Source organism: Anolis carolinensis, chromosome 6 (genome assembly GCF_035594765.1).
Source record: "Anolis carolinensis isolate JA03-04 chromosome 6, rAnoCar3.1.pri, whole genome shotgun sequence".
NCBI lineage: Eukaryota > Metazoa > Chordata > Lepidosauria > Squamata > Dactyloidae > Anolis > Anolis carolinensis.
In genome coordinates this window covers 63,839,253-63,852,252 of record NC_085846.1, presented here as the reverse complement: position 1 = coordinate 63,852,252, position 13,000 = coordinate 63,839,253, and the positions used below count along the sequence as shown (strand labels likewise).

The window sequence follows — 13,000 nt, the reverse complement described above, 5'->3', positions numbered from 1 at the left end:
ATTTCCTCACAGCTATTCTAACAGAAGTAAAAAAAAGAGGGAGATAAACTGGAACCAGATTTGTGGGGGAGGCTTGTCTTGTCCACAATGCTAAATTATTATTTAGCACTATGCCTGAATAGAACAATTGCCTTAATTTGTAAAACAGCACTGCTTTTGATCTTATGAGTATACATACATCAACACATTTTAATTTGCCTAAAATGTAGGGACTTATACTCATTGAGGACAAGCAATACAACTCTGTAGTAAACCAAAGTGATTCATAACAGGAATAAGATTTCATTACTTGAATTAAATTAATTTAGAAGAAAGAGATGAAAAGTTCTTGATCACCACTTTTTCTATGCCCTGCTAAAGAAGGAATCCCCTACCATGCATTTAATCCACTTATGATTAATCCACCTTATCACAGTTGCCGTATGCCACGATGAGACGGCAGATGTAGTTAAGAGATTTATGCTACAGATTCTTTACTAGACACTATGGAAGCTCCACAACCTTCACCAAATGACTAGCCAATGGACTTGGGATTTTTTCTTTTTCTGAGCATCAAATATATGCATAGTTTTATATTTCATGACAAGTATTTAACTTAGATACCAAACCTTCACAGATGAACTAATTTGTTACATTCTAACTCACCATCTTCAGTACTTTAAAGTGATCTCTCAAATTCATAACTTCAAATTTTCTGCTTCTGAAACCTCTGTAATCATGTGCTTTAATTAAATACCGCTAACAGTGACAATCATTCTATTACTGAAATCAAGCTTGACTATAACAAAGAATTGATGAAATCTGGCACTCCCAAAATTAAAATCAACAACATAACTAAATGATATAATTTTACCTGCACAGTAGGAACATCTGTAAAGGCTTTTATGAAATCATCTTCATCAACAGCTCCAGCACCTCCTTCCTTTGTGGGACCTGTCAATGTTAGCAATGATATTTTAACTGAAAATTTAAAGGAAAGAGCAACTAAAGAAAAAATAGAAACATATTACCGGCAAGTTAAAATTGAATGAAATGTAAGGTGGTTCAAGCAGTGCAAAAGCCTTATACAGTACTAGCTGTGCCCGGCCACGCGTTGCTGTGGTATTGTCTGGTGGTGTTGGTGAGAAATTGTTGAGGTAGTTGTGGTATTGAATGTCTGTTGTATGGTTGTCTTTATGTTTAGTATGCATTTGGTTGTTTGTGTACTGTGAAAGTGGTGAGGGTAGAGGGGGTCTATGTCCCTGTGTAGTATTGTATAGTATTTATACGTTGTCCATGTGTTGTGAATGCTTGGATTGTGTCCTGCTGCATAGTAGAAAGGGTTGGGCTGGATGGCCCTTAGGGGTCTCTCCAAACTCTTGGATTCTATGCTTCTATTATCATCATCATCATCTTCATCATCATCATTATTATGTAGAGGCTGGATGGCCATCTGTCAGGAGTGCTTGGATTGTGTCCTCCTGCATGGTAGAAGGAAGTTGATCTTGATGATCCTTAGGGGTCACTCCAAACCTTAGGATTGTATGATGATGTTATTGTTATTATTAGTATTAGTATTGAGAGGCTGGGTGGCCATCTGTTGGGAGTGCTTGGATTGTATCGTCCAATGGCAGAGTTGGGTTGGACTGGATGGCCTTTAGGGGTCTCTCCTAACTGTCTGATTCTATGATTCGATTTGTATTATTATTGTGCAGATCTTGGATGGCCATCTCTCAGGACTGCTTGGTTTGTGTCGTCCTGTATGGTAGAAGGAAGTTGAACTGGATGATCCTTAGGGGTGTCTCCTAACCTTATGATTGTATGATGATATTATTATTATTATTATTATTATTATTATTATTATTGAGAGGCTGGGTGGCCATCTGTTGGGTGTGCTTGGATTGTGTCCTCCATGGCAGAATTGGGTTGGACTGGATTACCACAGTAATTATTTCATATTACAGTAGAATCTCACTTATCCAACATTCTGGATTATCCAACACAGTCTGCCTTTTAGTAGTCAATGTTTTTGTAGTAAATGTTTTAAATGCATTGTGATATTTTGGTGCTAAATTTGTAAATACAGTAATTATTACATAGCATTACTTTTTCTGTCCAATTTGTTGTATGATGTTTGGTGCTTAATTTGTATAATCATTACCTAATTTGATGTTTAATAGGCTTTTTCTGAATCCCTTCTTATTATCCAACATATTCACTTATCCAGCGTTCTGCCGGCCTGTTTATGTTGGATAAGTGAGACTCTACTGTATATTTATAATCTTATATTATCTGCTTAGAACTGGATTATATGAGGCCCCTTCACAGCTGTATAAAATGTACACTGAAGTGGATTATATGGCAGTGTGGAGTCAAGATAATCCAGTGCCAAGCAGATAATATAAGATTATAAATGGGTTATATAGCTGTGTGGAAGGGCCTTGAGTCTACACTGCCATATAATCCAGTGCAAATTAGATAATCTGTGGAAGAGGCCTAAGTGAGGCCTAACTGTGCCTGTCCCCTGGGCTGAGTAGGTTGCTAGTAAACCAAGTGGGCGGAACTTAGCCTTGTAACTGGCAGCAATTGGATAAAAACAATTATTCCTCTCTCTCTAATTAGGACTTTATTTTTCTTTTCTTTTTGTTGTATCAACCTAGAGCCGTGGATGATGGGTTGTGTTGTCAAATTTCGAGGTTGGGGGGCCTGTAGTTTTGTTGTTTTGTCCGCTGCTCTGATGCCATCACTCTTTTATATATATACTAGCTGTGCCCGGCCACGCGTTGCTGTGGCAAAGTGGTGGTGGTATTGGTTAAAAATTGTTGTGTAATTTTTATTTGACGTTATTTGCATTTTTTAATTAATTTTATTGTAAGTTATATTTTTATTTATTATATTTTATTATTTTCTTGTATTATTTTTAGTTATTTTCTGTTATTATAGTATTTTATTGTATTAATTTTTAGTGTTTTTTATTATTTTTTATTGGGTTGCTAGGAGACCAAGTTGGAGGAGCTTAACCTTCTAACTGGCAGCAATTGGATAAAAGCAATTAGGACTTTATTTTTCTTTTCTTTTTGTTGTATCAACCTAGAGGCGTGGATGATGGGTTGTGTTGTCAAATTTCGAGGTTGGGGGGCCTGTAGTTTTGTTGTTTTGTGCGTCGCTGTGATGCCATCACTCTTTTATATATATAGATATAGATTGTTATGTATTTACAAGAGCATCAATAACTGAGTTCAAAGGAAGTAAACCTTTTCTGATAAGACTACAGATTCTATGCTAAAAAACTAAACACTGTACCCAAAACTATGTAATTTAAGCAAATATGCACAATGTATTCTGTTTCTGCTACCCACAGACAGGCAAGAATAGTATTGACTAGCTCTCACATGCCTATAGGTCAAGAGAAAAATGAAAAAGGAAGGCACTTCTATCTAAAAAGTGTAAACACCAATTTCACTGGAAACACAAGGAGTGGATCTTATAAAAGACAAAGAAAAGCAAGAGAAGAGCATCTTGCAAAGATTACACAGCCTATCAAAAAGAATTATTGGTGTCTTGGTTTTTAGATTTGTTCTTGGGGTTATTTGGGTTGCTGATTCAGAAAATTGCATTGGATAGACTACATAAGCAGAAGCTCTAGTTTCTTAGATATCGTAATCATGATTTTCTATGGGAGAGCAGATGGCAACTGCTAGATGGAGTATGTTTGTTATCTCAAAAACATGAGCTAAGAGGGGAAAACTGATGCCATTTTTGGAATCAGCAGGTCAAATATATCCAGAAACAGAGTAACATCTGAGACACCAAAGTGTGTGTTGGCCAGTTATAACACAATGCAGGTTTCTACAATTTGTTCAAGACTAACTCAATGAAATAGAAGAGTGAGTAAAATGAAGGAAAAAAAAAACAATATAAAAGCAGAGCCTTTTTCAAGACCAAAGAACTAGCAACCTGTACAAGAAGCAGAACGCATAAAAGGTGGTGGTTACTTGTGTGGGTGTTAGGTTTCGAGAATTTACAAGATTTAGGCTTACACCAAATCTGCTTTCCATGTTGTGTACTTAGCATTACATATGGTTAGGTTTACCTTTCACAAGAAACAGTATCCTGACTTCCTGGTAATATGAAGTGTACTGGCCAAAACTGCCATTCCTGTTTCCTTCTACTAGCAAAAGGGAGCAGCTAAGGCAACTTGAAATTTACCAGAAAAGCTTAATGTAAAAGCTATATCCGATATCCAAGTTTATCTTTCATCTAAGAAGCCTGAGCTTGAAATAAACTGGATTTATAGCCCACTTCTCTGCCAAAAGAAGTTGGCTTACCTACTGAGATTTGTTTGACAAGTGATGAGTCAGGCTTCAAGTTTAGACATATTGGTAATTTTGTTGACTTGCTACGTTTGTAGATATTTTAACCATTCCTACTTACAAGAGGGGCCAGGCTAGAGTGACTATGCACTATGCATAAACACACCACTTGTTATCAATAAGACTGAATTCTCAGAAATTCTGTCACAGTAAAAGATAAAGGTAAAGGTTTCCCGTGACGTTAAGTCCAGTCATGTCTGACTCTGGGGATTGGTGCACATCTCCATTTCTAAGCCGAAGAGCCGGCGTTGTCCGTAGACACCTCCAAGGTCATGTGGCCGGCATGACTGAATGGAGTCACAGTATTTTGGGAAAACACAAAGTGTGCCTATAAGCAATGAGAATTATAATTCTATTTAGCTGATGCTGACGTTTAAGGAAAATATTTATCAAAACCAAAATTTCTAAACTGCAAAAATGGAAATATACTAGCATACACGTAAGTGGCTTGTGGCAATGACTTTAAATGGTGGTTAGGGTGGGATTTTGTTTTGCAGGGGGGAGATTCTGAGTAGTGTTTTATAATAATAGTAGATATATTTACCTGTAATATAGCTTCTCTATTTTCCCTGCAGTATGCACTCACATAAATGTACTTGGTATGTTCACGTGACACAATTTGTGTCAGGAAATGATATGGCATAACAGGCCTAGTTAATTACCTTCATGAATAAACTGTGAACCTTAGAAAATGACCCTTATACATTTTCCACAGGGAGCATTCATGTGTAATGTATTTGCAAAGTTTCCTGAAGGCATAATGTTTGAATGGAAATAGGTAGCCGTTTGTTCTTATAAAGTCAGTTATATTTATGAGGTCTCCCATTTTTTTTGGCTGGAGTGTAGCACAAGACTGGTTTTAGAAATGTTGAAAAATACAATAGAACAAAATGTAACAACATATTTCAAAATACTTAATATTTTATATATAATAGACTCAAAATTAGCAGGAAAACAAGGAAAGTATAGTAGAGTCTCACTTATCCAAAATTCGCTTATGCAACATTCTGGATTATCCAACGCATTTTTGTAGTCAATGTTTTCAATACATCATGATATTTTGGTGCTAAATTCGTAAATACAGTAATTACAACATAACATTACTGCGTATTGAACTACTTTTTCTGTCAAATTTGTTGTATAACATGATGTTTTGGTGCTTAATTTCTAAAATCATAACCTAATTTGATGTTTAATAATAATAATAATAATAATAATAATAATAATAATAATAATAATAATAATAATAATAAACTTTATTTTTATATCCCGCCCCATCTCCCCGAAGGGACTCGGGGCGGCTTACAACAGGGACAAGCCCGAAAACAACAACACAAGACATTTGACCAAAAACATTCCAACAATTCACAAAAAAAATAATAAATACATTAAAATCCAAGCAATAAAATCAGAGAATTAAAAACAAACCAGCGGGGACAGGTTTCATAAAGTGCTGTGTCATGGAAATGAGTGATAAAGTGTCGTATGCCCTTAAAACAGAGAGAAGCATTCTAATGCCAGCTGTATTGGGCCTGTTCATTCAAACGCGCTCTGGAACATCCATGTTTTTAATTCCCGGCGGAAAATGGGCAGGGAAGGAGCTAACCTGATCTCCTTAGGGAGAGAGTTAATAGACTTTTCCTTGATCCCTCCTTATTATCCAACATATTCGCTTATCCAATGTTCTGCCGGCCCGTTTATGTTGAATAAGTGAGACTCTACTGTATATACTATTGCACCAAAATGCTAATGTGTATGTGTGTGTGTGTGTAAAGAAATCCTTGCAAAGTTGCTTGCTTTCTCTGCAAAAAGGGAGCTGAGCTCTTTTTGCAGAGGCAAGGCCACGCCTAAAACAATGTATCTGTTTGATGGCAGGTGGCTGGGATTGTCAGTTGGATTTTGAGTTTGGAGGGAGAGCACAGAAAAAGACAGGGCTCTCTAGCTACGGTCAAGTAGTATTTTGGATATGCTATGCTGTATATATTGATGCTGATTGATTAGTTATTGATCTTATGCAACTACATGGACATTGTACGATTGCAGAACTGTTTATTTGTATTTCAACTCAACAAGCAAGAGTAAAGTTTCTTTTGTTCATTTCAATTCCTCTGCCTGGTCTGAGTCTTTTGCACATGGTGTTAACTGGACGCTACTGATTCCGCTATACTCTCACCTGGTAACATATACTTAAAGATCATTTAATAAACATATTTCGGCAGTTTATAAACAAATTAAACAACATGCATATGACATTTTGAATTAAATTGCATGCTCCAGATTTCTGTAAATAATAATAGCAAGGTCTTTTTAATACTTAGTGGGTATATGCTAGATGCAATATTTACTTATGAAATATTTAAATTTGACAGAACTAAAGATATCAGCTTCACCTTACATCCTCCTCTATTTAACACCAAGGCCATAAAATACAGGTTATGTAGATTACTATTGATTTCTTCAAAGGCATGCTATGTATATATTTTTTGAGAAATGACAACTTGTACAAAAGAATTTATACTGTTGTTTCCATCAAGGAACCTCCTTCTTTTTTCATATGCCTTCCACAAAACCTACTTATTTTATATCATGTTCATCCTATTACACTTGTTTATCTTCTTTCCAATGGTAGTTCCTCAGTACAGGGAGTTAGTTAATGTTTCTCTCAAAGCACTGAACAGCCAGAGAGTAAACTATTAACAATTCCCATAGTACCATATACAATTTTAAGTCTGATGCTTATTAACCTTGATTTCCCTATACTTTTTTTAATGCTGATGTATATTGCAAGCTGTTCCGCAAGCTTCTCAAAGATTTTGAGAAGTAATCAAATGGTAAAAGGTAAGATATGGCTAAAATTGATGCATGTGCAATTTACCTATTTTTACAGACGCTTTGTAGCATATTTAAATATAGTTTACAATGAATGGCTTTGGACTCAGCCTTTGGCTTTGCATCTCTATTTTGCCTGGATTACCTTAGGTTCTACGGTGAAAATGAATGATGCTTCCAACTATTTTTGATGCCAGAATCAGTGCAATCTCTTGACAGTTACAGTTTGATCATGGTCATGCTAAGTTAAATAACATTAGTTTGCAATTTGTGCAACATACTTTTTTATGAAAGGAAAAGGCCAATAGTGGAATTTGGGTCAATTGTGAATAGATCCAGATAGATATCAGATGGACATGCTCTGTGTACTTCTTCCTGATGGAAGGTTACAGTCTATTGATTTTATTAGGTGAAGCTTTGCTATTTGTAGATGCACGTGCACTTTTAAATTATATTCTTGAAATTTGGAATTTAACTGATGGACAACTGGTTGGATCCTGCATTTTTACTTTGAGTAAGACTTATACTCCAAGGCTGGAAAAATAAACATCCACCATCCAGCAAAAATTATTCCTTTAGCTATATGTAAAAAATTTTTTTGCATATATCAACTTCAAGAAAATATATTTCTGGATATAATGTCAATTTATACTCATGTATACTCCAAGCCACAATCATATCTATCCTTCGTATGCTTCACCTTTTCCTCTCTCTCTCTCTCTTTTCTTTTTTGTATTGTATTTTAAATTCAAATTAAAATAGGAGACGATCCACAGAAATACATGTTTCGTGAGTACTACTGGTGAAGAAACAGCACACAGAATTAACTGTACATTTTTAAATGCTTCTTGTTGCCATCATGTAAATGCCATTACAAAACATTTACAGCTGAAATTTGCCACTTAAACTAAAGGCACACAAGGTCAGGAGCATAAACTCCCCTTTTCCTGAAATTACAAATAGTTCAAAAAGCTGGACCCAATTTGAAATCGCTATTTCCCTGCAGGCATGAACCAGCTATACATAAACTCTTACCACTGGAAAGTGTGGGGCAAAGTTTCCAATGATTAACGCTAGATGTCTCTCCCAGCACACAAACAGCCCCTTACCTCAGTCATTTGCAAGATGGTGACCCCACAACATAAGACCTAATGAGATATTCTCTATTTGTGGAATTACTTTAGATTTGCTTCTTGCTCAAAATGTATAGTAAAACTTGAAAACTCATTAAACCATTTGTAACTTTTAATTTAGAGGCCCCTGGTGGCACAGTGTATTAAAGCGTTGAGCTGCTGAACTTGTGGACCAAAAGGTCCCAGGTTCAAATCCCAGGAGCGGAATGAGCGCCCGCTGTTAGCCCTAGCTCCTGCCAACCTAGCAGTTCGAAAACATGTAAACGTGAGTAGATCAATAGGTACTACTCCGGCGGGAAGGTAACGGCGCTCCATGCAGTCATGCCGGCCACATGACCTTGGAGGTGTCTATGGACAATGCTGGCTCTTTGGCTTAGAAATGGAGATGAGCATCAACCCCCAGAGTCAGACATGACTGGACTTAAAGTCAGGGGAAACCTTTACCTTAACTTTTAATGTAAAATTGTTACATGTTATCATCATGAAATATATTTCATAGAAATTGGGTCCATCATTTTGAACACCCTGTATTATTTCTGAACCCATCCGTATTATGAAGTCAATACTGGACAAACTCATATAACCACTACTACTTGAGTTAAACTGTAGGGATTTTATTGTGTGGAACTCCACTGGGAGAAGCAAACTTCCCTGGCCCTCCTTTGCATAGCCAGCTATTTATGTCTCTTGAAAAGGCTACAAAGAGGGGCAAAAAAAATGCTGAAGGGGGTTGCATTTGGGAAAGGCAGGAGGCATTATTTGAGTGAAGTAAATATGTAGCCCATACTTCACTACTGCATGCAGACAGAGAAGATTAACAATGACTACATTGGATGGCTGATAGCAATGGAGCCAAATCTTTCACCTAATTAGTGGAAAGTTGATTCAAGGGGTATAGTTCTTGAAGAGATTTTTTTTCGATAAAAAAATAACTGTATTTCAACATAACACATTATACAGATTCCATCAAACAGCAAGAAACACGGTGCAAACTATCCTGAATTTCCTAGCGGACTGTAAGTACAATATGCAATAACTGTACATACAAAGAACATTCAATCTGTTTAGCAACCACATTATCAGGTTACCATGTGAACACATGCCATGGTATGAATGTTAAAGACTTTGTAAGATTTGTGATATTGCCAATATGCAGGAAGTTTTAAATACAAACTAGTAAATGACATTGTTTTTGGTACTACAGGTAGATCTAAAGATTTTCCAGATATATTATTTTATTTATTTACTTAATTTTTATCACGTCTTTCTCTCGATATAGGGGCTTAAGGCAATTTCAATGATATTTTACCATTTTTAAAGAAGACATGTGAATGTGAAATTTGATTTTCCTTTCATTTTAAAAATCTTCCACTAATGGCAATTAGGTTAGTATGAGTAAGGATCCCAGATCCCTGTAACCTGACTACATTTATTATTTGCTTAGCTGACTTCCATATGAGTTTACACAGATGGACATCTCATACCACAGAAATAAAGTAGCTGTCTAAAGAACAAAGTTCAATAATCTCTGTCTCAATTAATCACATCGAATACACTGATTTTACTATTGTTGGAAGCCATCCACATAACATATACATTTAGAAAAGTAGGCTATTTTGTTGTACTACATTTTCAACATGAGAAATATTTCAAAAATAATTTTACGATGTGCACTGAATGATTTATCAATATCTAAAAACTGCCCTGTTCGGAATTCCTCGTAACTTGTGAAAAAAATAAAATCCCACCTTTCCTTAATGACAGACATGATGCAATACACAGACTTGCCTAACGACATAATGCTCCAAGATTTTAATAATCTAGAATGTATTTTGCATAAGCATTCAGTTCCACTATGAATTTTGCATATTATGACCTCACGAAATTAACACAAGAAAAAATGCTGAATTCTGACACTTTTTATGTAAAGTTGAGCTTACTCATGTCACAGAAACACTGGTCATCTCCTATATCTTATCTTCTTTGTTTAAAGAATTTAAACTGTACCTGCCCACACATCATTAGGAATACGTTAAGTTATTATTTTTGTTGCCAGAAATATGAACTGTATCAAGGGGGAGGTTACTTCTGTGTCCAAAATGCACCCCAAATTTTTATAATCAGAAAAGCATTATATGAAAGCTCTAATCATTCATTTTTGACAACACATGTAGTGTTTATGATATAATTTCAAAAGGAATTATAATGAGTATAGACTTTTCGGAATATTGTCATAGATGTAACAATTTATTCCAAAAGTATGCATAATTCAAAAGTATGGCAAACTGAATTGTATAACTAAATTGAGATATATTTCACAACCTCACATCCAGAACACACCTGTTGCAACTCTATACAGGCAGAGCCATAGTATACATGCACAGCAGTAAAGCCTACACATTTTTTTTACAACTATTAGATCTGACTTTTGGACTGAAAGACCCTTAAATACATATTTTTAAAGTGCTTTACCATCAAAAGTAATAAAAGTCTTATATATTTCAAAACTAACTTTTTTACAATAACCACACTAACGAGCAGAAAACATAAGAAATATTGTCTAAATTTTTCAGAGGCAAATGCACTTCATACTCACACACAACATACTCATCTGATACCTCACTTCTGAATTACATTTTCGTAATTAAGACATTTCTTACACCAACTGAACAATTTCAGGGAAAGATAAATATCTATTTTCAGTCATTTTGAAAGAAAAAATACTTCATGCTTCAGAGAGAATTCAATACATTACAGTAAATATACATTTAGAAGACTTGTTCATAAAAGAAGTTTGTCACATTTACATTGAAAGGAATATAATTGTTGGCTGGCATAGTCCTCATTTTTGCATCAAGTTTTTGGCTTTTGTCTGAGGAATTACTGTACTTATTTTAAAGTTATTCTGTGACAATATCAAGTAATGAAGTTTCAATATCAAGTAAAGGAGCAAAATGTTTAAACCAGCATATGTAGTTAAGTGAATACTGCATCATTTTTCTACCATTTGTGAAAGTGAGGGATACATATGATGCACTTCTAAAAGTAAAATATACGGTTTCACCAAATAGCAATTATTTATATTAACTGGATTATTGTTATCTACTTCAACAAGCAAATCAATTTATATAAGCATATGATTTGTCAAGATCATACTCCCACCTTCCCACCTTCCTCAAAAAATACTGCAGTTGTGAATTAAACATTATCCTTCAAAGTTCTTCAATATGATTTTGGTTGAGCCAGTAGCAAAAAAAAACCCAGAACATATAAAACAAAAGCCCCAGCACATTAAAGCCTGAAGATTGCAATCTTACCTCCAACCTTAGGCCCACCAGCAGAACCTGGTTTTCTTGATGCATTTGATGGATTTCCAGGTTTTTTAGGTGCAGGAACCTTGAAAGCTGAGGCAGCTGAAGATGGCCTATTTCCATCCACTGATTCCTCATCATCAAAGCTTTTATCTGCAAGGGATGATTTAGAGAAAAGCTTCAGTTATGACCCTTGTTCTTTTTTTCTCTTAAGGAAATAAGTGCTTTAAAGCAGCATTCACTAGAAGTCACCAAAAATCAAATAAAATCAATAATAATCACTATATCCTTTGTCTTCAAGTCTGTAGACAGATAATAAATAGTAAAAAAATGAAATGAAACAATGTTATTTCATTTAAATATAATGGCTTTGCAAATGAATCAAGAATGAAAAAATATTGTAAAGGCTTACTATTTTTGCAAACTAAGAAAAAATCTGTTGCCAGGCAAACATTCCTAGTTGACTTCTATGTTGTTGCTCAAATTACATCCTTACTATCTTCATTCCAGCATTTCAACAGAAAAAAACACTGCTTTTCAACTACTCATGCTTCCCATCCTTGTTACACATCCTCCCACAATGTGTCTATTAACACTCCCTGCTTCAGTCGTTCCACCCTGATTTTAACACTTACAATCACAGATCCGTTTGCAGATCAGTCGCCTCATTCCTCTGACAGCTCCTATTGCCCTTTGCACTGAGATGTTGTCTTGCTTGCACACATGGCCACACTAATGGACTATCTCAATACTAATCAAAATATTCCACCTAAAACTGACAGAAAACACCATGGAACCACCACAGAGATTTGTGCCGGCATCCTTCTCTCTCTTTCTCCCTGCACTAGGCACTGAAACAGCCAATCGACTGCAAGGTGACATCATCTTCTGGTAGCCACTGCCAGATGAAAAGGTGAAAATTCTTCACACATATACATTCATTCCCACGCACAAACATTTGCATACACTATCCTTAATTTTTCAAAAGGGAAACAGATTATACTCCTCCTTAAACATCACATCTCTAAAAAATGAAGTGTACATATTTTCCAAAAAAAGTTTCTCGAATTGCTGGGTTTGTAGTCTGTGTGCATGTGTGTTTTGCTTTCACTACAGCATATTCTATTTATACTCTACATTAAAAATACAGCATAGTAGAGAGGAGTATGCCCAATGGGCCACCTGAGAAAGGAACATTTCTCTAGGACCCTGAAAATGTAAGGGCAGACCAACTTGTAGTTTTCCTTATAAACAAGATGGGCGAGGCTTCCACACAGCTGCGTAACAGAGATACACACCCATTTAGCACCTTTTGCTTTTCCAGACTCTTGAAAAATAATGATTTTTATTCTGTCACAATGACCCAATAATTTTA

General features: G+C 35.5%; 1 protein-coding gene across 47 annotated transcripts in view; it reads right to left on the bottom strand.

Annotated features, from left to right (window-relative positions):
• The window catches only part of clasp2 (cytoplasmic linker associated protein 2), a 223,911-nt gene that overhangs the window by 101,571 nt on the left and 109,340 nt on the right, over positions 1 to 13,000 (bottom strand). For 37 of the 47 annotated variants that reach the window (XM_062958261.1, XM_062958283.1, XM_062958265.1 and 34 more), the window contains 2 exons: positions 11,632 to 11,778; positions 854 to 933 (listed from right to left, as the gene is read on the bottom strand). In XM_062958261.1, coding sequence (XP_062814331.1) covers positions 854 to 933; positions 11,632 to 11,778 — 227 coding nt within the window. Of the gene's footprint in view, positions 1 to 853; positions 934 to 11,631; positions 11,779 to 12,260; positions 12,436 to 13,000 lie in introns of those variants that run through there. The other 10 variants (XM_062958290.1, XM_062958300.1, XM_062958301.1 and 7 more) reach the window with 1 other exon arrangement.